This window comes from Calidris pugnax, unplaced genomic scaffold (genome assembly GCF_001431845.1).
Source record: "Calidris pugnax isolate Ruff unplaced genomic scaffold, ASM143184v1 scaffold191, whole genome shotgun sequence".
NCBI classification, from domain to species: Eukaryota; Metazoa; Chordata; class Aves; order Charadriiformes; family Scolopacidae; genus Calidris; species Calidris pugnax.
The window spans coordinates 10385-36091 of NW_015090927.1; the positions used below are offsets into that span (position 1 = coordinate 10385).

At 68.4% G+C, this 25707-nt stretch overlaps 2 protein-coding genes across 2 annotated transcripts in view; both read left to right on the top strand.

Moving 5' to 3' along the window:
- The first annotated feature begins 953 nt into the window (after window positions 1-953).
- Window positions 954-22950, top strand: LOC106893491. Its single transcript, XM_014951513.1, has 6 exons — window positions 954-1673; window positions 2807-2913; window positions 3648-3798; window positions 4703-5014; window positions 21785-21898; window positions 22901-22950. Exons 2-6 carry the CDS (start codon window positions 2899-2901, stop codon window positions 22948-22950), a joined length of 642 nt encoding a protein of 213 aa, XP_014806999.1. The 5' UTR covers window positions 954-1673; window positions 2807-2898.
- Window positions 21566-25707, top strand: part of LOC106893492 (protein HEXIM1-like) — a gene marked incomplete at its 3' end in the record, with an annotated part of 7365 nt that continues 3223 nt past the window's right edge. Inside the window, exons 1-4 of the mRNA XM_014951514.1 lie at window positions 21566-21898; window positions 23032-23138; window positions 23880-24030; window positions 24935-25246. Of these exons, the coding sequence (XP_014807000.1) occupies window positions 23124-23138; window positions 23880-24030; window positions 24935-25246 (478 nt within the window). The remainder of the gene's footprint in view (window positions 21899-23031; window positions 23139-23879; window positions 24031-24934; window positions 25247-25707) is intronic.

Genomic DNA, 25707 nt, shown 5'->3' on the forward strand with positions numbered 1-25707 from the left:
ACAAGGATGCCAAAAACACACCGCCTGTAGGGCTTGGCCTCGGGATGGCTGCGCCGCCCTGCGGTACCCAGCGAGCGCAGCTGTTTTCCATTGTGATGCTGAATGCCTTTAGAAGGCAAATAGACTTGACTTTTACCTGGAACAGAAAAGCTGGGTCTAAACTCCTGGCCGTTACCTGTTTGGGAGTGTCATCCTGCACTACTGTCACCTGGAAGTGATACTCTGTCACTTAAAATCCACCGTGGCACCTGTGGAGCGAATGAGCCCGAGGCGCCTGGTTTAAGCTGCTGAACTTCTTGTGCTGTTGAGTCATTTGTGTTAAAGGTTCTCAAAACCACCTTCAGATTTGGGGCGATTGCAGCTGCTGTTATCAGCAATCCAGAGGAGAAGGGTGGTTTTAGCCGCTGCGGTGGGTGAGAGCGGTGTGTGACGGGCACAGAGCCCTTGGTGGCTGCAGAGCTTTTTGGGGACAGGGGCACTGTACAGGGGGAGCCTGGGCAGGTTTGGTTTTGTTTTATTTACAAAGTCAACACACCCTAAAGTGGCACTTGGGACCCAAATTGTGAGCAGTTCAGGGTCCAGGCAGGTCTCCGGCCTCACCAGCATCTCATACACGTAGGCCAAGACTCTGAAGCCAGTGGGAAGTGACAATTAAGCCCTTAACGACCAGGCCTGGTGCTGCTCTGCCAGCCCCATGGATGCAGGGGGGGGCAGTGTTGGAGGCAGATGGTGACGTGTGAGATGGCAGGACCCTGTGGGACAGGCTCAGGGGTGACAGCGCAGAGGCTGAGGAGGGATTTGGGGACCGTGATGATGGTCCCTGAGCAGAGCAACCCCGGCCCTACCTCCTGTGTGGGGCAATGGCTGCTCTCGTCCCCCTTGGGGGGGCTTAGTCACCCGAGATGGGGGGATCCTGCAGCTGTGGGTGCTCTGTGGTGGCAAAGGCAGGTTGGGAGAGGTGGAGATGTGCAGGGCAGCATTGCCACATACCTGCCTGGCCAGGAGCTGGGGGCAAAGTCCCCAGTGGAAACTTGTTCCCCACTGGAAACTTGTCTGGGCTTAACCCCATGGGCTCGGTGGGGAGGGCTGGATCCCTGGGCCCGCTCTGGGGTGCTGCTGCTGGCTGAAAGCCCCCAGGACAAGGCTCTCCCCAGCCTTGCTTCTTGCGTTAGGCTCTGTTGGTCACCGTGGGTGTGCCATGTGCCCTGCCAGGGGACGAGGATGGTGCTGACCCCTCTGGCTGCTGCCACAGGGGCTTGGGGGACAGGGACTCCCCTGTCACCCCCGAGTGAGCAAGACAGTCTGCATGGGGTAGATCCTGCTGACTGGGTGAGTCTGCATTGGTGCTGGCCATCAGCAAACAGAGCTGGTCTCTCTCCATCCCTGCTGGCCACTGAGTGTGTCTGGAGGTTGCCATCCTCCCTGGCAGGGGGGTGGCCCTGCATCCACTGTCCCCAAGCCGTGCTGGCAGGGAGGTGGCACTGAGCCCAGCCCGCAGAGACCCTGTGCTGCTGGGATCACCCACCACTGTTAATTCTCTGCCCTTCCCCTCCCTGCAGGCACTCGGGAGCAGGCAGCTGACCCCAGCCAGGACCAGCCAGCGAGCAGCCCGGCCCCGCAGCGCCCCGAGGACACCCTGCCCGAGGAGCAGCACAACGGGCCACACGTGCCAGGTTGGTCTCCCTGGTGTGGCCAGCACCCGGCAGAGACCCCACGGAGGAGACACCGGCCACGGGGCTGGGGAACTGTTGGCTTCAGGCCCCTCTGGTCCCACCATCCTGCTGGCGTCCCGGGTGTCGCCCAAGTGGCGTCGAGCTGGAGCTGTTTGTGGGGCTGCTCTGGATGCCAGGGTAACCCTGAGCGTGGTGGTTGGACTCTGCCTTGCTCTTACCTGTGCCAAGGGGCCCGGTTCTGCCAAACCGCAGTGAGATGAGGAGAGTGTTTCCCTGTGGACTGGGAAAAACATAGCCTTGGATGGTCCGTGTTCAAGGAGAGGACCTTCTCCATCAGCTCAAGCCAAGTTTGGCCTTTCTGCAGCACTGGGAGCCACGGGGTTGAGCCCCAGCTCTCTCTGCCTGTCCCGTGGTTGACACCTTGGTCCTGGCTTTTCTTGTACAGCCCCCCTCACGCTCGCCCACCGAGTGCCACGTTCCCCGAGGGCACACACAGCTCTCCCAGCCCTCTCGCTGTGCCCTGCGTTGGGCAGGGTGCTCCGGGGAGGGACATGTTCCTCCTGCTGCCATCCTGGCCCTCCCTCAAGGAGCATATATGGTCACTGAGCTCTTGTGCCCATCCTCCTGGGCTGGCAGCGTGAGGGGAGCTGGGCAGCGGGACGTGCTGTCACCCTGGTGGCAGTTGGCGCTGTGGGAATGGTACCTGCTCCCTCTGGAGCAGCGGGGGCTGTGGATCCCACTGAGGGGCTCCCCACTCTGCTGGGGCTTTGGCTGGCCACCCACCCCAGGTGGGAGCCACATATGGGCAGAGAAACCCACCCTAAAATGGCACTGTGTGGGGACATGCTGGCCCCTGAGGGGGGCTCTGACAGCGTGGGCAGGAGAAAGGGGGCAGTCAGGCTTTGGATTCACGGCCACGATGCGGGTGGTGGTAACAGAGCTGGTTCCTCCCCGCCCCGTGCCTCAGTTTCCTTCTCCTCCTGCCTCGCCTTGTGCACGCAGACGCTGCCGTCCTGCCCGCCCGCAGACCCCTTCCCTTCTGCCTGCGCTGAGCTGCTGCTGCCCTTGGGACACGGCCCCAACGCTGCCCTGCCCGGCCCTGCCCAGGGCTCAGCCCTCTGCTTCCCTTCCAGGAGGGGGGCTGGCTCCTGCCGCCGAGGTGCTGGAGGGGGGCCAGGTGCCCAGTGACTCTGAGGGGGACGTGTACTGTGACACCCTGGAGCAGATGGAGCCCGAGCAGGTAACGGAGGGCTGGGAGGCACTGGGAGCCCTTGCCTGCTGCCAGCCCTGCCCTGCCTGCGCCCTGCGGGCAGATCTCGCCGTGCTCCACACGCCACCGCAGCACCGCCACGCTGCCAGCTCGGTGCCACCACCCTGGAGCCCAGTGACACTCCCCAAACCTGTGAGGCCACCCGGCTGCACCTCTCTCTGCCTTGTGTCCCTCTTGGAGCCTGGTCCCTGTCACCGAGGGGAGGCTGAGGAGCCCCAGTGCCACCCACAGCCCCCCCATTCCTGTGGTGTGGCTCCGGTGGGGCACTGGGGAGCTGAGCGAGGCTGGTAGCCCCAAGCAGGCCTGGTGTGGCCACCTCACTTGCACCCCTGCCCCTCACTCTCTGCTCCCTGTTTGGCACTCAAGGGGCTACCGTGAGGCTTGGTGGATCCCGTGGGCAGGGGGGAAAAAGCCACGTGGCTGCCCGGCTTCTGGAGCTCTTTTGCCACCTTGAGCCTGGGCATTCTGCTCCATCTCCTCCCGACCCCCCTGGTGCTGCTGCTGCTGGTGGAATTCGGCTTTGCTCAGCCCCACATGCCCTCCTGTCACCCAAACTGCCACCGTGGGGCTGGGGGACAGACACCGCTACCACGGGGCTGGGGGACAGACACCACCACCACCCTGGCATCGCCCACCTCTGGCCGGCCCTGCCCCTGGGGGGGCCAGCGGGGGTCTCAGGGCCCTTCTTCTCTCCCCTGGCGCAGGCTGGGCGGCCGCTGGGTCTCTCCCCGGACGGGGGCCGGGCCGGGCATGAGCCCCCCAGGCCCCGCGGCACCGGGCAGGGGGAGCTGGGCGAAGGCAGAAGAGGAGAGGGGAGGAGCGGCGCGGGCCTGGCAGCCCCTGGCTCTGAGAGAGGTGGGTGCAGCGTTTGGCTCCTGCGCGCCTTCCTGCTGCTCCCTCTCGGTGCTAGGGCGGGCTCTCGGGGGGCTGCCACCACCAACGGGGCACAGGGTTTGGCTCCAGCACCCACTGCTGGGTCCTTCAGTAGCTGTGCATCCCCTCTCTCCGTCCCTTGGTCCCCAAAGCAGTTCGGTGTCTTTACCCCCCAAGGACAAGTCTCGTGTTGCCCATGTCTCCCTAAATAGCTTAAATTTGGGGGATGCTCTGCTTGTTCCTCGCCAGCAGCCAGGCGAGGAGTGCCTGCTCCAAGGTGGCATTGCCACCCTCACCCATGGGACAGCAGGGGTGGTGCCACCACCTCGCCTGGGTGCAGCCCCCCCCGTCTCAAGCTTATCTTCTCCCCCATTCTGAAGGAAAACCCTCCTGTGCTGCCTGACCCTGGCAGTTGGTTTGGAAGGGGGATGGTGAAGCTGGGCTGTTCCCCGGGTGCCAGAGGGGCTGGCACTGAGCCCTTGCAGCGCCCGTCACCCGGGTGTTTGTGGGGCTGGGGGCTGGCAGGGGGGCAGCGGTGCAGGCACAGCGTCGTGCCTGGTGTTTGGTGTCCGGGCATTGCTGGGTGAAGGGAGGTGACCCCTGTGCACCACCACAGCACCATGCTGGTGGGCTGGAGGTCACCCACTGCCAGCACCTGGGGGGATGCGGTGGCCCGTGTCCCCAGGGAGGGCTGGGGGAGAGGGATGTGGGCTGGGAGCTGCCAGCTCTGGTGTGGTGGCACCCTGCACTGTGGGCACTGGTGAGCTCCGTTGCTGGCCGTTGGGCAAGCAGAGGTCCTGGGGGGCATGAGGGGTGCTCGACCTGCCCGGCCCCATCCCCGCGGGTGCCTGCCCCACTGAGCAGGGCCCATCTCTGTGCCCCACAGATCTCCAGCTCCCCGAGGGAGAGCAGGATGCCAGGAGTGCCCCCCAGCTTGCCCAGGGGCTGCTGGACCAGCTGGACGCCCACGTGGCCGGCACCGTGCGGGCCCTGCAGGATGACATGCGGCGAGTGCAGGAGCGCCTGAGCCAGCTGGAGACGCTCGCTGCTGCCCAGGTACGGGCCGGGCCGGGAGCCACCAGGTGCCGGTGCCGCCTGGCCCGGCCACTGTGCCCGTGCTGGTGTAGGCCAGGCCAGCAGGGCTCAGCATGGGGTGGCCCGGGGGAGGGGACACCTCAGGGTTTGGGGACACATCCCGGCAGGGCTGGGGCTGCTCTGAGCCGGCCTGGGGGGCAGGCAGGGAACCAGGGGGGGCAGGCAGTGAGCTGGGGGTACAGGCAGTGAGCTGGGGAGCAGGCAGGGAACTGGGGGGGCATGTGGGGTGCAGGCAGGGACCTGAGCAGGCAGGCAGGGTACAGGCAGGGAGACGGGGAGCATGCTGGGAGCTGGGGGGGCATGTGGGGTGCAGGCAGGGAACCAGGGGGTGCAGGCAGGGTACTGGGGGTACAGGCAGTGAGCTGGGGAGCAGGCAGGGAGCCGGGGGGGCATGTGGGGTGCAGGCAGGGAACCAGGGGGTGCAGGCAGGGTACTGGGGGTACAGGCAGTGAGCTGGGGAGCAGGCAGGGAGCCGGGGGGGCATGTGGGGTGCAGGCAGGGACCTGAGCAGGCAGGCAGGGTACAGGCAGGGAGACGGGGAGCATGCTGGGAGCTGGGGGGGCATGTGGGGTGCAGGCAGGGAACCAGGGGGTGCAGGCAGGGTACTGGGGGTACAGGCAGTGAGCTGGGGAGCAGGCAGGGAGCCGGGGGGGCATGTGGGGTGCAGGCAGGGACCTGAGCAGGCAGGCAGGGTACAGGCAGGGAGACGGGGAGCATGCTGGGAGCTGGGGGGGCATGTGGGGTGCAGGCAGGGAACCAGGGGGTGCAGGCAGGGTACTGGGGGTACAGGCAGTGAGCTGGGGAGCAGGCAGGGAGCCGGGGGGGCATGTGGGGTGCAGGCAGGGACCTGAGCAGGCAGGCAGGGTACAGGCAGGGAGACGGGGAGCATGCTGGGAGCTGGGGGGGCATGTGGGGTGCAGGCAGGGAACCAGGGGGTGCAGGCAGGGTACTGGGGGTACAGGCAGTGAGCTGGGGAGCAGGCAGGGAGCCGGGGGGGCATGTGGGGTGCAGGCAGGGACCTGAGCAGGCAGGCAGGGTACAGGCAGGGAGACGGGGAGCATGCTGGGAGCTGGGGGGGCATGTGGGGTGCAGGCAGGGAACCAGGGGGTGCAGGCAGGGTACTGGGGGTACAGGCAGTGAGCTGGGGAGCAGGCAGGGAGCCGGGGGGGCATGTGGGGTGCAGGCAGGGACCTGAGCAGGCAGGCAGGGTACAGGCAGGGAGACGGGGAGCATGCTGGGAGCTGGGGGGGCATGTGGGGTGCAGGCAGGGAACCAGGGGGTGCAGGCAGGGTACTGGGGGTACAGGCAGTGAGCTGGGGAGCAGGCAGGGAGCCGGGGGGGCATGTGGGGTGCAGGCAGGGACCTGAGCAGGCAGGCAGGGTACAGGCAGGGAGACGGGGAGCATGCTGGGAGCTGGGGGGGCATGTGGGGTGCAGGCAGGGAACCAGGGGGTGCAGGCAGGGTACTGGGGGTACAGGCAGTGAGCTGGGGAGCAGGCAGGGAGCCGGGGGGGCATGTGGGGTGCAGGCAGGGACCTGAGCAGGCAGGCAGGGTACAGGCAGGGAGACGGGGAGCATGCTGGGAGCTGGGGGGGCATGTGGGGTGCAGGCAGGGAACCAGGGGGTGCAGGCAGGGTACTGGGGGTACAGGCAGTGAGCTGGGGAGCAGGCAGGGAGCCGGGGGGGCATGTGGGGTGCAGGCAGGGACCTGAGCAGGCAGGCAGGGTACAGGCAGGGAGACGGGGAGCATGCTGGGAGCTGGGGGGGCATGTGGGGTGCAGGCAGGGAACCAGGGGGTGCAGGCAGGGTACTGGGGGTACAGGCAGTGAGCTGGGGAGCAGGCAGGGAGCCGGGGGGGCATGTGGGGTGCAGGCAGGGACCTGAGCAGGCAGGCAGGGTACAGGCAGGGAGACGGGGAGCATGCTGGGAGCTGGGGGGGCATGTGGGGTGCAGGCAGGGAACCAGGGGGTGCAGGCAGGGTACTGGGGGTACAGGCAGTGAGCTGGGGAGCAGGCAGGGAGCCGGGGGGGCATGTGGGGTGCAGGCAGGGACCTGAGCAGGCAGGCAGGGTACAGGCAGGGAGACGGGGAGCATGCTGGGAGCTGGGGGGGCATGTGGGGTGCAGGCAGGGAACCAGGGGGTGCAGGCAGGGTACTGGGGGTACAGGCAGTGAGCTGGGGAGCAGGCAGGGAGCCGGGGGGGCATGTGGGGTGCAGGCAGGGACCTGAGCAGGCAGGCAGGGTACAGGCAGGGAGACGGGGAGCATGCTGGGAGCTGGGGGGGCATGTGGGGTGCAGGCAGGGAACCAGGGGGTGCAGGCAGGGTACTGGGGGTACAGGCAGTGAGCTGGGGAGCAGGCAGGGAGCCGGGGGGGCATGTGGGGTGCAGGCAGGGACCTGAGCAGGCAGGCAGGGTACAGGCAGGGAGACGGGGAGCATGCTGGGAGCTGGGGGGGCATGTGGGGTGCAGGCAGGGAACCAGGGGGTGCAGGCAGGGTACTGGGGGTACAGGCAGTGAGCTGGGGAGCAGGCAGGGAGCCGGGGGGGCATGTGGGGTGCAGGCAGGGACCTGAGCAGGCAGGCAGGGTACAGGCAGGGAGACGGGGAGCATGCTGGGAGCTGGGGGGGCATGTGGGGTGCAGGCAGGGAACCAGGGGGTGCAGGCAGGGTACTGGGGGTACAGGCAGTGAGCTGGGGAGCAGGCAGGGAGCCGGGGGGGCATGTGGGGTGCAGGCAGGGACCTGAGCAGGCAGGCAGGGTACAGGCAGGGAGACGGGGAGCATGCTGGGAGCTGGGGGGGCATGTGGGGTGCAGGCAGGGAACCAGGGGGTGCAGGCAGGGTACTGGGGGTACAGGCAGTGAGCTGGGGAGCAGGCAGGGAGCCGGGGGGGCATGTGGGGTGCAGGCAGGGACCTGAGCAGGCAGGCAGGGTACAGGCAGGGAGACGGGGAGCATGCTGGGAGCTGGGGGGGCATGTGGGGTGCAGGCAGGGAACCAGGGGGTGCAGGCAGGGTACTGGGGGTACAGGCAGTGAGCTGGGGAGCAGGCAGGGAGCCGGGGGGGCATGTGGGGTGCAGGCAGGGACCTGAGCAGGCAGGCAGGGTACAGGCAGGGAGACGGGGAGCATGCTGGGAGCTGGGGGGGCATGTGGGGTGCAGGCAGGGAACCAGGGGGTGCAGGCAGGGTACTGGGGGTACAGGCAGTGAGCTGGGGAGCAGGCAGGGAGCCGGGGGGGCATGTGGGGTGCAGGCAGGGACCTGAGCAGGCAGGCAGGGTACAGGCAGGGAGACGGGGAGCATGCTGGGAGCTGGGGGGGCATGTGGGGTGCAGGCAGGGAACCAGGGGGTGCAGGCAGGGTACTGGGGGTACAGGCAGTGAGCTGGGGAGCAGGCAGGGAGCCGGGGGGGCATGTGGGGTGCAGGCAGGGACCTGAGCAGGCAGGCAGGGTACAGGCAGGGAGACGGGGAGCATGCTGGGAGCTGGGGGGGCATGTGGGGTGCAGGCAGGGAACCAGGGGGTGCAGGCAGGGTACTGGGGGTACAGGCAGTGAGCTGGGGAGCAGGCAGGGAGCCGGGGGGGCATGTGGGGTGCAGGCAGGGACCTGAGCAGGCAGGCAGGGTACAGGCAGGGAGACGGGGAGCATGCTGGGAGCTGGGGGGGCATGTGGGGTGCAGGCAGGGAACCAGGGGGTGCAGGCAGGGTACTGGGGGTACAGGCAGTGAGCTGGGGAGCAGGCAGGGAGCCGGGGGGGCATGTGGGGTGCAGGCAGGGACCTGAGCAGGCAGGCAGGGTACAGGCAGGGAGACGGGGAGCATGCTGGGAGCTGGGGGGGCATGTGGGGTGCAGGCAGGGAACCAGGGGGTGCAGGCAGGGTACTGGGGGTACAGGCAGTGAGCTGGGGAGCAGGCAGGGAGCCGGGGGGGCATGTGGGGTGCAGGCAGGGACCTGAGCAGGCAGGCAGGGTACAGGCAGGGAGACGGGGAGCATGCTGGGAGCTGGGGGGGCATGTGGGGTGCAGGCAGGGAACCAGGGGGTGCAGGCAGGGTACTGGGGGTACAGGCAGTGAGCTGGGGAGCAGGCAGGGAGCCGGGGGGGCATGTGGGGTGCAGGCAGGGACCTGAGCAGGCAGGCAGGGTACAGGCAGGGAGACGGGGAGCATGCTGGGAGCTGGGGGGGCATGTGGGGTGCAGGCAGGGAACCAGGGGGTGCAGGCAGGGTACTGGGGGTACAGGCAGTGAGCTGGGGAGCAGGCAGGGAGCCGGGGGGGCATGTGGGGTGCAGGCAGGGACCTGAGCAGGCAGGCAGGGTACAGGCAGGGAGACGGGGAGCATGCTGGGAGCTGGGGGGGCATGTGGGGTGCAGGCAGGGAACCAGGGGGTGCAGGCAGGGTACTGGGGGTACAGGCAGTGAGCTGGGGAGCAGGCAGGGAGCCGGGGGGGCATGTGGGGTGCAGGCAGGGACCTGAGCAGGCAGGCAGGGTACAGGCAGGGAGACGGGGAGCATGCTGGGAGCTGGGGGGGCATGTGGGGTGCAGGCAGGGAACCAGGGGGTGCAGGCAGGGTACTGGGGGTACAGGCAGTGAGCTGGGGAGCAGGCAGGGAGCCGGGGGGGCATGTGGGGTGCAGGCAGGGACCTGAGCAGGCAGGCAGGGTACAGGCAGGGAGACGGGGAGCATGCTGGGAGCTGGGGGGGCATGTGGGGTGCAGGCAGGGAACCAGGGGGTGCAGGCAGGGTACTGGGGGTACAGGCAGTGAGCTGGGGAGCAGGCAGGGAGCCGGGGGGGCATGTGGGGTGCAGGCAGGGACCTGAGCAGGCAGGCAGGGTACAGGCAGGGAGACGGGGAGCATGCTGGGAGCTGGGGGGGCATGTGGGGTGCAGGCAGGGAACCAGGGGGTGCAGGCAGGGTACTGGGGGTACAGGCAGTGAGCTGGGGAGCAGGCAGGGAGCCGGGGGGGCATGTGGGGTGCAGGCAGGGACCTGAGCAGGCAGGCAGGGTACAGGCAGGGAGACGGGGAGCATGCTGGGAGCTGGGGGGGCATGTGGGGTGCAGGCAGGGAACCAGGGGGTGCAGGCAGGGTACTGGGGGTACAGGCAGTGAGCTGGGGAGCAGGCAGGGAGCCGGGGGGGCATGTGGGGTGCAGGCAGGGACCTGAGCAGGCAGGCAGGGTACAGGCAGGGAGACGGGGAGCATGCTGGGAGCTGGGGGGGCATGTGGGGTGCAGGCAGGGAACCAGGGGGTGCAGGCAGGGTACTGGGGGTACAGGCAGTGAGCTGGGGAGCAGGCAGGGAGCCGGGGGGGCATGTGGGGTGCAGGCAGGGACCTGAGCAGGCAGGCAGGGTACAGGCAGGGAGACGGGGAGCATGCTGGGAGCTGGGGGGGCATGTGGGGTGCAGGCAGGGAACCAGGGGGTGCAGGCAGGGTACTGGGGGTACAGGCAGTGAGCTGGGGAGCAGGCAGGGAGCCGGGGGGGCATGTGGGGTGCAGGCAGGGACCTGAGCAGGCAGGCAGGGTACAGGCAGGGAGACGGGGAGCATGCTGGGAGCTGGGGGGGCATGTGGGGTGCAGGCAGGGAACCAGGGGGTGCAGGCAGGGTACTGGGGGTACAGGCAGTGAGCTGGGGAGCAGGCAGGGAGCCGGGGGGGCATGTGGGGTGCAGGCAGGGACCTGAGCAGGCAGGCAGGGTACAGGCAGGGAGACGGGGAGCATGCTGGGAGCTGGGGGGGCATGTGGGGTGCAGGCAGGGAACCAGGGGGTGCAGGCAGGGTACTGGGGGTACAGGCAGTGAGCTGGGGAGCAGGCAGGGAGCCGGGGGGGCATGTGGGGTGCAGGCAGGGACCTGAGCAGGCAGGCAGGGTACAGGCAGGGAGACGGGGAGCATGCTGGGAGCTGGGGGGGCATGTGGGGTGCAGGCAGGGAACCAGGGGGTGCAGGCAGGGTACTGGGGGTACAGGCAGTGAGCTGGGGAGCAGGCAGGGAGCCGGGGGGGCATGTGGGGTGCAGGCAGGGACCTGAGCAGGCAGGCAGGGTACAGGCAGGGAGACGGGGAGCATGCTGGGAGCTGGGGGGGCATGTGGGGTGCAGGCAGGGAACCAGGGGGTGCAGGCAGGGTACTGGGGGTACAGGCAGTGAGCTGGGGAGCAGGCAGGGAGCCGGGGGGGCATGTGGGGTGCAGGCAGGGACCTGAGCAGGCAGGCAGGGTACAGGCAGGGAGACGGGGAGCATGCTGGGAGCTGGGGGGGCATGTGGGGTGCAGGCAGGGAACCAGGGGGTGCAGGCAGGGTACTGGGGGTACAGGCAGTGAGCTGGGGAGCAGGCAGGGAGCCGGGGGGGCATGTGGGGTGCAGGCAGGGACCTGAGCAGGCAGGCAGGGTACAGGCAGGGAGACGGGGAGCATGCTGGGAGCTGGGGGGGCATGTGGGGTGCAGGCAGGGAACCAGGGGGTGCAGGCAGGGTACTGGGGGTACAGGCAGTGAGCTGGGGAGCAGGCAGGGAGCCGGGGGGGCATGTGGGGTGCAGGCAGGGACCTGAGCAGGCAGGCAGGGTACAGGCAGGGAGACGGGGAGCATGCTGGGAGCTGGGGGGGCATGTGGGGTGCAGGCAGGGAACCAGGGGGTGCAGGCAGGGTACTGGGGGTACAGGCAGTGAGCTGGGGAGCAGGCAGGGAGCCGGGGGGGCATGTGGGGTGCAGGCAGGGACCTGAGCAGGCAGGCAGGGTACAGGCAGGGAGACGGGGAGCATGCTGGGAGCTGGGGGGGCATGTGGGGTGCAGGCAGGGAACCAGGGGGTGCAGGCAGGGTACTGGGGGTACAGGCAGTGAGCTGGGGAGCAGGCAGGGAGCCGGGGGGGCATGTGGGGTGCAGGCAGGGACCTGAGCAGGCAGGCAGGGTACAGGCAGGGAGACGGGGAGCATGCTGGGAGCTGGGGGGGCATGTGGGGTGCAGGCAGGGAACCAGGGGGTGCAGGCAGGGTACTGGGGGTACAGGCAGTGAGCTGGGGAGCAGGCAGGGAGCCGGGGGGGCATGTGGGGTGCAGGCAGGGACCTGAGCAGGCAGGCAGGGTACAGGCAGGGAGACGGGGAGCATGCTGGGAGCTGGGGGGGCATGTGGGGTGCAGGCAGGGAACCAGGGGGTGCAGGCAGGGTACTGGGGGTACAGGCAGTGAGCTGGGGAGCAGGCAGGGAGCCGGGGGGGCATGTGGGGTGCAGGCAGGGACCTGAGCAGGCAGGCAGGGTACAGGCAGGGAGACGGGGAGCATGCTGGGAGCTGGGGGGGCATGTGGGGTGCAGGCAGGGAACCAGGGGGTGCAGGCAGGGTACTGGGGGTACAGGCAGTGAGCTGGGGAGCAGGCAGGGAGCCGGGGGGGCATGTGGGGTGCAGGCAGGGACCTGAGCAGGCAGGCAGGGTACAGGCAGGGAGACGGGGAGCATGCTGGGAGCTGGGGGGGCATGTGGGGTGCAGGCAGGGAACCAGGGGGTGCAGGCAGGGTACTGGGGGTACAGGCAGTGAGCTGGGGAGCAGGCAGGGAGCCGGGGGGGCATGTGGGGTGCAGGCAGGGACCTGAGCAGGCAGGCAGGGTACAGGCAGGGAGACGGGGAGCATGCTGGGAGCTGGGGGGGCATGTGGGGTGCAGGCAGGGAACCAGGGGGTGCAGGCAGGGTACTGGGGGTACAGGCAGTGAGCTGGGGAGCAGGCAGGGAGCCGGGGGGGCATGTGGGGTGCAGGCAGGGACCTGAGCAGGCAGGCAGGGTACAGGCAGGGAGACGGGGAGCATGCTGGGAGCTGGGGGGGCATGTGGGGTGCAGGCAGGGAACCAGGGGGTGCAGGCAGGGTACTGGGGGTACAGGCAGTGAGCTGGGGAGCAGGCAGGGAGCCGGGGGGGCATGTGGGGTGCAGGCAGGGACCTGAGCAGGCAGGCAGGGTACAGGCAGGGAGACGGGGAGCATGCTGGGAGCTGGGGGGGCATGTGGGGTGCAGGCAGGGAACCAGGGGGTGCAGGCAGGGTACTGGGGGTACAGGCAGTGAGCTGGGGAGCAGGCAGGGAGCCGGGGGGGCATGTGGGGTGCAGGCAGGGACCTGAGCAGGCAGGCAGGGTACAGGCAGGGAGACGGGGAGCATGCTGGGAGCTGGGGGGGCATGTGGGGTGCAGGCAGGGAACCAGGGGGTGCAGGCAGGGTACTGGGGGTACAGGCAGTGAGCTGGGGAGCAGGCAGGGAGCCGGGGGGGCATGTGGGGTGCAGGCAGGGACCTGAGCAGGCAGGCAGGGTACAGGCAGGGAGACGGGGAGCATGCTGGGAGCTGGGGGGGCATGTGGGGTGCAGGCAGGGAACCAGGGGGTGCAGGCAGGGTACTGGGGGTACAGGCAGTGAGCTGGGGAGCAGGCAGGGAGCCGGGGGGGCATGTGGGGTGCAGGCAGGGACCTGAGCAGGCAGGCAGGGTACAGGCAGGGAGACGGGGAGCATGCTGGGAGCTGGGGGGGCATGTGGGGTGCAGGCAGGGAACCAGGGGGTGCAGGCAGGGTACTGGGGGTACAGGCAGTGAGCTGGGGAGCAGGCAGGGAGCCGGGGGGGCATGTGGGGTGCAGGCAGGGACCTGAGCAGGCAGGCAGGGTACAGGCAGGGAGACGGGGAGCATGCTGGGAGCTGGGGGGGCATGTGGGGTGCAGGCAGGGAACCAGGGGGTGCAGGCAGGGTACTGGGGGTACAGGCAGTGAGCTGGGGAGCAGGCAGGGAGCCGGGGGGGCATGTGGGGTGCAGGCAGGGACCTGAGCAGGCAGGCAGGGTACAGGCAGGGAGACGGGGAGCATGCTGGGAGCTGGGGGGGCATGTGGGGTGCAGGCAGGGAACCAGGGGGTGCAGGCAGGGTACTGGGGGTACAGGCAGTGAGCTGGGGAGCAGGCAGGGAGCCGGGGGGGCATGTGGGGTGCAGGCAGGGACCTGAGCAGGCAGGCAGGGTACAGGCAGGGAGACGGGGAGCATGCTGGGAGCTGGGGGGGCATGTGGGGTGCAGGCAGGGAACCAGGGGGTGCAGGCAGGGTACTGGGGGTACAGGCAGTGAGCTGGGGAGCAGGCAGGGAGCCGGGGGGGCATGTGGGGTGCAGGCAGGGACCTGAGCAGGCAGGCAGGGTACAGGCAGGGAGACGGGGAGCATGCTGGGAGCTGGGGGGGCATGTGGGGTGCAGGCAGGGAACCAGGGGGTGCAGGCAGGGTACTGGGGGTACAGGCAGTGAGCTGGGGAGCAGGCAGGGAGCCGGGGGGGCATGTGGGGTGCAGGCAGGGACCTGAGCAGGCAGGCAGGGTACAGGCAGGGAGACGGGGAGCATGCTGGGAGCTGGGGGGGCATGTGGGGTGCAGGCAGGGAACCAGGGGGTGCAGGCAGGGTACTGGGGGTACAGGCAGTGAGCTGGGGAGCAGGCAGGGAGCCGGGGGGGCATGTGGGGTGCAGGCAGGGACCTGAGCAGGCAGGCAGGGTACAGGCAGGGAGACGGGGAGCATGCTGGGAGCTGGGGGGGCATGTGGGGTGCAGGCAGGGAACCAGGGGGTGCAGGCAGGGTACTGGGGGTACAGGCAGTGAGCTGGGGAGCAGGCAGGGAGCCGGGGGGGCATGTGGGGTGCAGGCAGGGACCTGAGCAGGCAGGCAGGGTACAGGCAGGGAGACGGGGAGCATGCTGGGAGCTGGGGGGGCATGTGGGGTGCAGGCAGGGAACCAGGGGGTGCAGGCAGGGTACTGGGGGTACAGGCAGTGAGCTGGGGAGCAGGCAGGGAGCCGGGGGGGCATGTGGGGTGCAGGCAGGGACCTGAGCAGGCAGGCAGGGTACAGGCAGGGAGACGGGGAGCATGCTGGGAGCTGGGGGGGCATGTGGGGTGCAGGCAGGGAACCAGGGGGTGCAGGCAGGGTACTGGGGGTACAGGCAGTGAGCTGGGGAGCAGGCAGGGAGCCGGGGGGGCATGTGGGGTGCAGGCAGGGACCTGAGCAGGCAGGCAGGGTACAGGCAGGGAGACGGGGAGCATGCTGGGAGCTGGGGGGGCATGTGGGGTGCAGGCAGGGAACCAGGGGGTGCAGGCAGGGTACTGGGGGTACAGGCAGTGAGCTGGGGAGCAGGCAGGGAGCCGGGGGGGCATGTGGGGTGCAGGCAGGGACCTGAGCAGGCAGGCAGGGTACAGGCAGGGAGACGGGGAGCATGCTGGGAGCTGGGGGGGCATGTGGGGTGCAGGCAGGGAACCAGGGGGTGCAGGCAGGGTACTGGGGGTACAGGCAGTGAGCTGGGGAGCAGGCAGGGAGCCGGGGGGGCATGTGGGGTGCAGGCAGGGACCTGAGCAGGCAGGCAGGGTACAGGCAGGGAGACGGGGAGCATGCTGGGAGCTGGGGGGGCATGTGGGGTGCAGGCAGGGAACCAGGGGGTGCAGGCAGGGTACTGGGGGTACAGGCAGTGAGCTGGGGAGCAGGCAGGGAGCCGGGGGGGCATGTGGGGTGCAGGCAGGGACCTGAGCAGGCAGGCAGGGTACAGGCAGGGAGACGGGGAGCATGCTGGGAGCTGGGGGGGCATGTGGGGTGCAGGCAGGGAACCAGGGGGTGCAGGCAGGGTACTGGGGGTACAGGCAGTGAGCTGGGGAGCAGGCAGGGAGCCGGGGGGGCATGTGGGGTGCAGGCAGGGACCTGAGCAGGCAGGCAGGGTACAGGCAGGGAGACGGGGAGCATGCTGGGAGCTGGGGGGGCATGTGGGGTGCAGGCAGGGAACCAGGGGGTGCAGGCAGGGTACTGGGGGTACAGGCAGTGAGCTGGGGAGCAGGCAGGGAGCCGGGGGGGCATGTGGGGTGCAGGCAGGGACCTGAGCAGGCAGGCAGGGTACAGGCAGGGAGACGGGGAGCATGCTGGGAGCTGGGGGGGCATGTGGGGTGCAGGCAGGGAACCAGGGGGTGCAGGCAGGGTACTGGGGGTACAGGCAGTGAGCTGGGGAGCAGGCAGGGAGCCGGGGGGGCATGTGGGGTGCAGGCAGGGACCTGAGCAGGCAGGCAGGGTACAGGCAGGGAGACGGGGAGCATGCTGGGAGCTGGGGGGGCATGTGGGGTGCAGGCAGGGAACCAGGGGGTGCAGGCAGGGTACTGGGGGTACAGGCAGTGAGCTGGGGAGCAGGCAGGGAGCCGGGGGGGCATGTGGGGTGCAGGCAGGGACCTGAGCAGGCAGGCAGGGTACAGGCAGGGAGACGGGGAGCATGCTGGGAGCTGGGGGGGCATGTGGGGTGCAGGCAGGGAACCAGGGGGTGCAGGCAGGGTACTGGGGGTACAGGCAGTGAGCTGGGGAGCAGGCAGGGAGCCGGGGGGGCATGTGGGGTGCAGGCAGGGACCTGAGCAGGCAGGCAGGGTACAGGCAGGGAGACGGGGAGCATGCTGGGAGCTGGGGGGGCATGTGGGGTGCAGGCAGGGAACCAGGGGGTGCAGGCAGGGTACTGGGGGTACAGGCAGTGAGCTGGGGAGCAGGCAGGGAGCCGGGGGGGCATGTGGGGTGCAGGCAGGGACCTGAGCAGGCAGGCAGGGTACAGGCAGGGAGACGGGGAGCATGCTGGGAGCTGGGGGGGCATGTGGGGTGCAGGCAGGGAACCAGGGGGTGCAGGCAGGGTACTGGGGGTACAGGCAGTGAGCTGGGGAGCAGGCAGGGAGCCGGGGGGGCATGTGGGGTGCAGGCAGGGACCTGAGCAGGCAGGCAGGGTACAGGCAGGGAGACGGGGAGCATGCTGGGAGCTGGGGGGGCATGTGGGGTGCAGGCAGGGAACCAGGGGGTGCAGGCAGGGTACTGGGGGTACAGGCAGTGAGCTGGGGAGCAGGCAGGGAGCCGGGGGGGCATGTGGGGTGCAGGCAGGGACCTGAGCAGGCAGGCAGGGTACAGGCAGGGAGACGGGGAGCATGCTGGGAGCTGGGGGGGCATGTGGGGTGCAGGCAGGGAACCAGGGGGTGCAGGCAGGGTACTGGGGGTACAGGCAGTGAGCTGGGGAGCAGGCAGGGAGCCGGGGGGGCATGTGGGGTGCAGGCAGGGACCTGAGCAGGCAGGCAGGGTACAGGCAGGGAGACGGGGAGCATGCTGGGAGCTGGGGGGGCATGTGGGGTGCAGGCAGGGAACCAGGGGGTGCAGGCAGGGTACTGGGGGTACAGGCAGTGAGCTGGGGAGCAGGCAGGGAGCCGGGGGGGCATGTGGGGTGCAGGCAGGGACCTGAGCAGGCAGGCAGGGTACAGGCAGGGAGACGGGGAGCATGCTGGGAGCTGGGGGGGCATGTGGGGTGCAGGCAGGGAACCAGGGGGTGCAGGCAGGGTACTGGGGGTACAGGCAGTGAGCTGGGGAGCAGGCAGGGAGCCGGGGGGGCATGTGGGGTGCAGGCAGGGACCTGAGCAGGCAGGCAGGGTACAGGCAGGGAGACGGGGAGCATGCTGGGAGCTGGGGGGGCATGTGGGGTGCAGGCAGGGAACCAGGGGGTGCAGGCAGGGTACTGGGGGTACAGGCAGTGAGCTGGGGAGCAGGCAGGGAGCCGGGGGGGCATGTGGGGTGCAGGCAGGGACCTGAGCAGGCAGGCAGGGTACAGGCAGGGAGACGGGGAGCATGCTGGGAGCTGGGGGGGCATGTGGGGTGCAGGCAGGGAACCAGGGGGTGCAGGCAGGGTACTGGGGGTACAGGCAGTGAGCTGGGGAGCAGGCAGGGAGCCGGGGGGGCATGTGGGGTGCAGGCAGGGACCTGAGCAGGCAGGCAGGGTACAGGCAGGGAGACGGGGAGCATGCTGGGAGCTGGGGGGGCATGTGGGGTGCAGGCAGGGAACCAGGGGGTGCAGGCAGGGTACTGGGGGTACAGGCAGTGAGCTGGGGAGCAGGCAGGGAGCCGGGGGGGCATGTGGGGTGCAGGCAGGGACCTGAGCAGGCAGGCAGGGTACAGGCAGGGAGACGGGGAGCATGCTGGGAGCTGGGGGGGCATGTGGGGTGCAGGCAGGGAACCAGGGGGTGCAGGCAGGGTACTGGGGGTACAGGCAGTGAGCTGGGGAGCAGGCAGGGAGCCGGGGGGGCATGTGGGGTGCAGGCAGGGACCTGAGCAGGCAGGCAGGGTACAGGCAGGGAGACGGGGAGCATGCTGGGAGCTGGGGGGGCATGTGGGGTGCAGGCAGGGAACCAGGGGGTGCAGGCAGGGTACTGGGGGTACAGGCAGTGAGCTGGGGAGCAGGCAGGGAGCCGGGGGGGCATGTGGGGTGCAGGCAGGGACCTGAGCAGGCAGGCAGGGTACAGGCAGGGAGACGGGGAGCATGCTGGGAGCTGGGGGGGCATGTGGGGTGCAGGCAGGGAACCAGGGGGTGCAGGCAGGGTACTGGGGGTACAGGCAGTGAGCTGGGGAGCAGGCAGGGAGCCGGGGGGGCATGTGGGGTGCAGGCAGGGACCTGAGCAGGCAGGCAGGGTACAGGCAGGGAGACGGGGAGCATGCTGGGAGCTGGGGGGGCATGTGGGGTGCAGGCAGGGAACCAGGGGGTGCAGGCAGGGTACTGGGGGTACAGGCAGTGAGCTGGGGAGCAGGCAGGGAGCCGGGGGGGCATGTGGGGTGCAGGCAGGGACCTGAGCAGGCAGGCAGGGTACAGGCAGGGAGACGGGGAGCATGCTGGGAGCTGGGGGGGCATGTGGGGTGCAGGCAGGGAACCAGGGGGTGCAGGCAGGGTACTGGGGGTACAGGCAGTGAGCTGGGGAGCAGGCAGGGAGCCGGGGGGGCATGTGGGGTGCAGGCAGGGACCTGAGCAGGCAGGCAGGGTACAGGCAGGGAGACGGGGAGCATGCTGGGAGCTGGGGGGGCATGTGGGGTGCAGGCAGGGAACCAGGGGGTGCAGGCAGGGTACTGGGGGTACAGGCAGTGAGCTGGGGAGCAGGCAGGGAGCCGGGGGGGCATGTGGGGTGCAGGCAGGGACCTGAGCAGGCAGGCAGGGTACAGGCAGGGAGACGGGGAGCATGCTGGGAGCTGGGGGGGCATGTGGGGTGCAGGCAGGGAACCAGGGGGTGCAGGCAGGGTACTGGGGGTACAGGCAGTGAGCTGGGGAGCAGGCAGGGAGCCGGGGGGGCATGTGGGGTGCAGGCAGGGACCTGAGCAGGCAGGCAGGGTACAGGCAGGGAGACGGGGAGCATGCTGGGAGCTGGGGGGGCATGTGGGGTGCAGGCAGGGAACCAGGGGGTGCAGGCAGGGTACTGGGGGTACAGGCAGTGAGCTGGGGAGCAGGCAGGGAGCCGGGGGGGCATGTGGGGTGCAGGCAGGGACCTGAGCAGGCAGGCAGGGTACAGGCAGGGAGACGGGGAGCATGCTGGGAGCTGGGGGGGCATGTGGGGTGCAGGCAGGGAACCAGGGGGTGCAGGCAGGGTACTGGGGGTACAGGCAGTGAGCTGGGGAGCAGGCAGGGAGCCGGGGGGGCATGTGGGGTGCAGGCAGGGACCTGAGCAGGCAGGCAGGGTACAGGCAGGGAGACGGGGAGCATGCTGGGAGCTGGGGGGGCATGTGGGGTGCAGGCAGGGAACCAGGGGGTGCAGGCAGGGTACTGGGGGTACAGGCAGTGAGCTGGGGAGCAGGCAGGGAGCCGGGGGGGCATGTGGGGTGCAGGCAGGGACCTGAGCAGGCAGGCAGGGTACAGGCAGGGAGACGGGGAGCATGCTGGGAGCTGGGGGGGCATGTGGGGTGCAGGCAGGGAACCAGGGGGTGCAGGCAGGGTACTGGGGGTACAGGCAGTGAGCTGGGGAGCAGGCAGGGAGCCGGGGGGGCATGTGGGGTGCAGGCAGGGACCTGAGCAGGCAGGCAGGGTACAGGCAGGGAGACGGGGAGCATGCTGGGAGCTGGGGGGTCCCTGGAGATATTCAAGGAGAGGCTCGACGAGGCCCTGGGCAACCTGGTCTAGTTGGGGGTGTCCCTGCTGACTGCGGGGGGGTGGGACTAGATGGCCTTTGGAGGTCCCTTCCGGCCTGGACCATTCTGTGATTCTATGATTCTGAGGGAGCGAGGGGCTGGACGTGCTGGTTCAGGAAGGTGTTTCCTGCCGTGGAGCTGCGTGTCTGGAGGTTTGGCCGTGCCCTGTCTCCAGCGGACGGGCTCGGCAGCAGATGAGCTCTCGGGGTGCATTCACAGCAGGTGTGTAAACTGTCAGTGCTCTGCTAATGTTGGAAGAGCACTGACAAACAGCCTCCCTCCCCGCCTGTCCCCAGGCATCTGTCCTGTGCCTGACAGCTACTGTCACCCCCTGCTTTCAACAAGGATGCCAAAAACACACCGCCTGTAGGGCTTGGCCTCGGGATGGCTGCGCCGCCCTGCGGTACCCAGCGAGCGCAGCTGTTTTCCATTGTGATGCTGAATGCCTTTAGAAGGCAAATAGACTTGACTTTTACCTGGAACAGAAAAGCTGGGTCTAAACTCCTGGCCGTTACCTGTTTGGGAGTGTCATCCTGCACTACTGTCACCTGGAAGTGATACTCTGTCACTTAAAATCCACCGTGGCACCTGTGGAGCGAATGAGCCCGAGGCGCCTGGTTTAAGCTGCTGAACTTCTTGTGCTGTTGAGTCATTTGTGTTAAAGGTTCTCAAAACCACCTTCAGATTTGGGGCGATTGCAGCTTCTGTTACCAGTAACCCAGAGGAGAAGGGTGGGTTTAGCTGCTGCGGTGGGTGAGAGCGGTGTGTGATGGGCACGGAGCCCTTGGTGGCTGCAGAGCTTTTTGGGGACAGGGGCACTGTACAGGGGGAGCCTGGGCAGGTTTGGTTTTGTTTTATTTACAAAGTCAACACACCCTAAAGTGGCACTTGGGACCCAAATTGTGAGCAGTTCAGGGTCCAAGCAGGTCTCCAGCATCTCATACACGTAGGCCAAGATTCTGAAGCAAGTGGGAAGTGACAATTAAGCCCTTAACGACGGCAGGTCTCCGGCCTCACCAGCATCTCATACACGTAGGCCAAGACTCTGAAGCCAGTGGGAAGTGACAATTAAGCCCTTAACGACCAGGCCTGGTGCTGCTCTGCCAGCCCCACGGATGCAGGGGGGGCAGTGTTGGAGGCAGATGGTGACATGTGAGATCCAGGACCCTGTGGGACAGGCTCAGGGGTGACAGCGCAGAGGCTGAGGAGGGATTTGGGGACCGTGATGATGGTCCCTGAGCAGAGCAACCCCGGCCCTACCTCCTGTGTGGGGCGATGGCTGCCCTTGTTCCCCCTGGGGGGGCTTAGTCACCCGAGATGGGGGGATCCTGCAGCTGTGGGTGCTCTGTGGTGGCAAAGGCAGGTTGGGAGAGGTGGAGATGTGCAGGGCAGCATTGCCACATACCTGCCTGGCCAGGAGCTGGGGGCAAAGTCCCCAGTGGAAACTTGTTCCCCACTGGAAACTTGTCTGGGCTTAACCCCATGGGCTCGGTGGGGAGGGCTGGATCCCTGGGCCCGCTCTGGGGTGCTGCTGCTGGCTGAAAGCCCCCAGGACAAGGCTCTCCCCAGCCTTGCTTCTTGCGTTAGGCTCTGTTTGTCACCGTGGGTGTGCCATGTGCCCTGCCAGGGGACGAGGATGGTGCTGACCCCTCTGGCTGCTGCCACAGGGGCTTGGGGGACAGGGACTCCCCTGTCACCCCCGAGTGAGCAAGACAGTCTGCATGGGGTAGATCCTGCTGACTGGGTGAGTCTGCATTGGTGCTGGCCATCAGCAAACAGAGCTGGTCTCTCTCCATCCCTGCTGGCCACTGAGTGTGTCTGGAGGTTGCCATCCTCCCTGGCAGGGGGGTGGCCCTGCATCCACTGTCCCCAAGCCGTGCTGGCAGGGAGGTGGCACTGAGCCCAGCCCGCAGAGACCCTGTGCTGCTGGGATCACCCACCACTGTTAATTCTCTGCCCTTCCCCTCCCTGCAGGCACTCGGGAGCAGGCAGCTGACCCCAGCCAGGACCAGCCAGCGAGCAGCCCGGCCCCGCAGCGCCCCGAGGACACCCTGCCCGAGGAGCAGCACAACGGGCCACACGTGCCAGGTTGGTCTCCCTGGTGTGGCCAGCACCCGGCAGAGACCCCACGGAGGAGACACCGGCCACGGGGCTGGGGAACTGTTGGCTTCAGGCCCCTCTGGTCCCACCATCCTGCTGGCGTCCCGGGTGTCGCCCAAGTGGCGTCGAGCTGGAGCTGTTTGTGGGGCTGCTCTGGATGCCAGGGTAACCCTGAGCGTGGTGGTTGGACTCTGCCTTGCTCTTACCTGTGCCAAGGGGCCCGGTTCTGCCAAACCGCAGTGAGATGAGGAGAGTGTTTCCCTGTGGACTGGGAAAAACATAGCCTTGGATGGTCCGCGTTCAAGGAGAGGACCTTCTCCATCAGCTCAAGCCAAGTTTGGCCTTTCTGCAGCACTGGGAGCCACGGGGTTGAGCCCCAGCTCTCTCTGCCTGTCCCGTGGTTGACACCTTGGTCCTGGCTTTTCTTGTACAGCCCCCCTCACGCTCGCCCACCGAGTGCCACGTTCCCTGAGGGCACACACAGCTCTCCCAGCCCTCTCGCTGTGCCCTGCGTTGGGCAGGGTGCTCCGGGGAGGGACATGTTCCTCCTGCTGCCATCCTGGCCCTCCCTCAAGGAGCATATATGGTCACTGAGCTCTTGTGCCCATCCTCCTGGGCTGGCAGCGTGAGGGGAGCTGGGCAGCAGGACGTGCTGTCACCCTGGTGGCAGTTGGCGCTGTGGGAATGGTACCTGCTCCCTCCGGAGCAGAGGGGGCCGCGGATCCCACTGAGGGGCTCCCTGCCCTGCTGGGGCTTTGGCTGGCCACCCACCCCAGGTGGGAGCCACATATGGGCAGAGAAACCCACCCTAAAATGGCACTGTGTGGGGACATGCTGGCCCCTGAGGGGGGCTCTGACAGCGTGGGCAGGAGAAAGGGGGCAGTCAGGCTTTGGATTCACGGCCACGATGCGGGTGGTGGTAACAGAGCTGGTTCCTCCCCGCCCCGTGCCTCAGTTTCCTTCTCCTCCTGCCTCGCCTTGTGCACGCAGACGCTGCCGTCCTGCCCGCCCGCAGACCCCTTCCCTTCTGCCTGCGCTGAGCTGCTGCTGCCCTTGGGACACGGCCCCAACGCTGCCCTGCCCGGCCCTGCCCAGGGCTCAGCCCTCTGCTTCCCTTCCAGGAGGGGGGCTGGCTCCTGCCGCCGAGGTGCTGGAGGGGGGCCAGGTGCCCAGTGACTCTGAGGGGGACGTGTACTGTGACACCCTGGAGCAGATGGAGCCCGAGCAGGTAACGGAGGGCTGGGAGGCACTGGGAGCCCTTGCCTGCTGCCAGCCCTGCCCTGCCTGCGCCCTGCGGGCAGATCTCGCCGTGCTCCACACGCCACCGCAGCACCGCCACGCTGCCAGCTCGGTGCCACCACCCTGGAGCCCAGTGACACTCCCCAAACCTGTGAGGCCACCCGGCTGCACCTCTCTCTGCCTTGTGTCCCTCTTGGAGCCTGGTCCCTGTCACCGAGGGGAGGCTGAGGAGCCCCAGTGCCACCCACAGCCCCCCCATTCCTGTGGTGTGGCTCCGGTGGGGCACTGGGGAGCTGAGCGAGGCTGGTAGCCCCAAGCAGGCCTGGTGTGGCCACCTCACTTGCACCCCTGCCCCTCACTCTCTGCTCCCTGTTTGGCACTCAAGGGGCTACCGTGAGGCTTGGTGGATCCCGTGGGCAGGGGGGAAAAAGCCACGTGGCTGCCCGGCTTCTGGAGCTCTTTTGCCACCTCGAGCCCGGGCATTCTGCTCCCTCTCCTCCTGACCCCCCTGCTCCCTGGTGCTGCTGCTGCTGGTGGGATTTGGCTTTGCTCAGCCCCACATGCCCTCCTGTCACCCAAACTGCCACCGTGGGGCTGGGGGACAGACACCGCTACCACGGGGCTGGGGGACAGACACCACCACCACCCTGGCATCGCCCACCTCTGGCCGGCCCTGCCCCTGGGGGGGCCAGCGGGGGTCTCAGGGCCCTTCTTCTCTCCCCTGGCGCAGGCTGGGCGGCCGCTGGGTCTCTCCCCGGACGGGGGCCGGGCCGGGCATGAGCCCCCCAGGCCCCGCGGCACCGGGCAGGGGGAGCTGGGCGAAGGCAGAAGAGGAGAGGGGAGGAGCGGCGCGGGCCTGGCAGCCCCTGGCTCTGAGAGAGGTGGGTGCAGCGTTTGGCTCCTGCGCGCCTTCCTGCTGCTCCCTCTCGGTGCTAGGGCGGGCTCTCGGGGGGCTGCCACCACCAACGGGGCACAGGGTTTGGCTCCAGCACCCACTGCTGGGTCCTTCAGTAGCTGTGCATCCCCTCTCTCCGTCCCTTGGTCCCCAAAGCAGTTCGGTGTCTTTACCCCCCAAGGACAAGTCTCGTGTTGCCCATGTCTCCCTAAATAGCTTAAATTTGGGGGATGCTCTGCTTGTTCCTCGCCAGCAGCCAGGCGAGGAGTGCCTGCTCCAAGGTGGCATTGCCACCCTCACCCATGGGACAGCAGGGGTGGTGCCACCACCTCGCCTGGGTGCAGCCCCCCCCGTCTCAAGCTTATCTTCTCCCCCATTCTGAAGGAAAACCCTCCTGTGCTGCCTGACCCTGGCAGTTGGTTTGGAAGGGGGATGGTGAAGCTGGGCTGTTCCCCGGGTGCCAGAGGGGCTGGCACTGAGCCCTTGCAGCGCCCGTCACCCGGGTGTTTGTGGGGCTGGGGGCTGGCAGGGGGGCAGCGGTGCAGGCACAGCGTCGTGCCTGGTGTTTGGTGTCCGGGCATTGCTGGGTGAAGGGAGGTGACCCCTGTGCACCACCACAGCACCATGCTGGTGGGCTGGAGGTCACCCACTGCCAGCACCTGGGGGGATGCGGTGGCCCGTGTCCCCAGGGAGGGCTGGGGGAGAGGGATGTGGGCTGGGAGCTGCCAGCTCTGGTGTGGTGGCACCCTGCACTGTGGGCACTGGTGAGCTCCGTTGCTGGCCGTTGAGCAAGCAGGGGTTCTGGGGGGCATGACGGGTGCTCGACCTGCCCAGCCCCATCCCCACGGGTGTCTGCCCCACTGAGCAGGGCCCATCTCTGTGCCCCACAGATCTCCAGCTCCCCGAGGGAGAGCAGGATGCCAGGAGTGCCCCCCAGCTTGCCCAGGGGCTGCTGGACCAGCTGGACGCCCACGTGGCCGGCACCGTGCGGGCCCTGCAGGATGACATGCGGCGAGTGCAGGAGCGCCTGAGCCAGCTGGAGACGCTCGCTGCTGCCCAGGTACGGGCCGGGCCGGGAGCCACCAGGTGCCGGTGCCGCCTGGCCCGGCCACTGTGCCCGTGCTGGTGTAGGCCAGGCCAGCAGGGCTCAGCATGGGGTGGCCCGGGGGAGGGGACACCTCAGGGTTTGGGGACACATCCCGGCAGGGCTGGGGCTGCTCTGAGCCGGCCTGGGGGGCAGGCAGGGAACCAGGGGGGGCAGGCAGTGAGCTGGGGGTACAGGCAGTGAGCTGGGGAGCAGGCAGGGAACTGGGGGGGCATGTGGGGTGCAGGCAGGGACCTGAGCAGGCAGGCAGGGTACAGGCAGGGAGACGGGGAGCATGCTGGGAGCTGGGGGGGCATGTGGGGTGCAGGCAGGGAGCTGAGGGGGCAGGAAGGGAACCAAGGATGCAGGCAGGGACCTGAGCAGACAGGCAGGGTACAGGCAGGGAGACGGGCAACAGGCTGGGAGCCGGGGGGGCATGTGGGGTGCAGGCAGGGAGGCTGGGGGGCAGGCAGGGAGCCAGGGGGCAGGCAGGGTGCAGGCAGGGAGATGGTTGGGCGCAGGCAGGGTGCAGGCAGAGCATAGGCAGGGGGGAAGCAGGGAGCGGTCAGGGGGCTTGTA

Excerpts from the sequence above, each read along its gene's own strand:
- LOC106893491 (XM_014951513.1), top strand. Across the intron at positions 5,015-21,784 it reads GGGTTTGGGGACACATCCCG|GCACTCGGGAGCAGGCAGCT; the intron begins GCAGGGCTGGGG and ends CCCTCCCTGCAG. Across the intron at positions 21,899-22,900 it reads CAACGGGCCACACGTGCCAG|ACGCTGCCGTCCTGCCCGCC; the intron begins GTTGGTCTCCCT and ends TTGTGCACGCAG.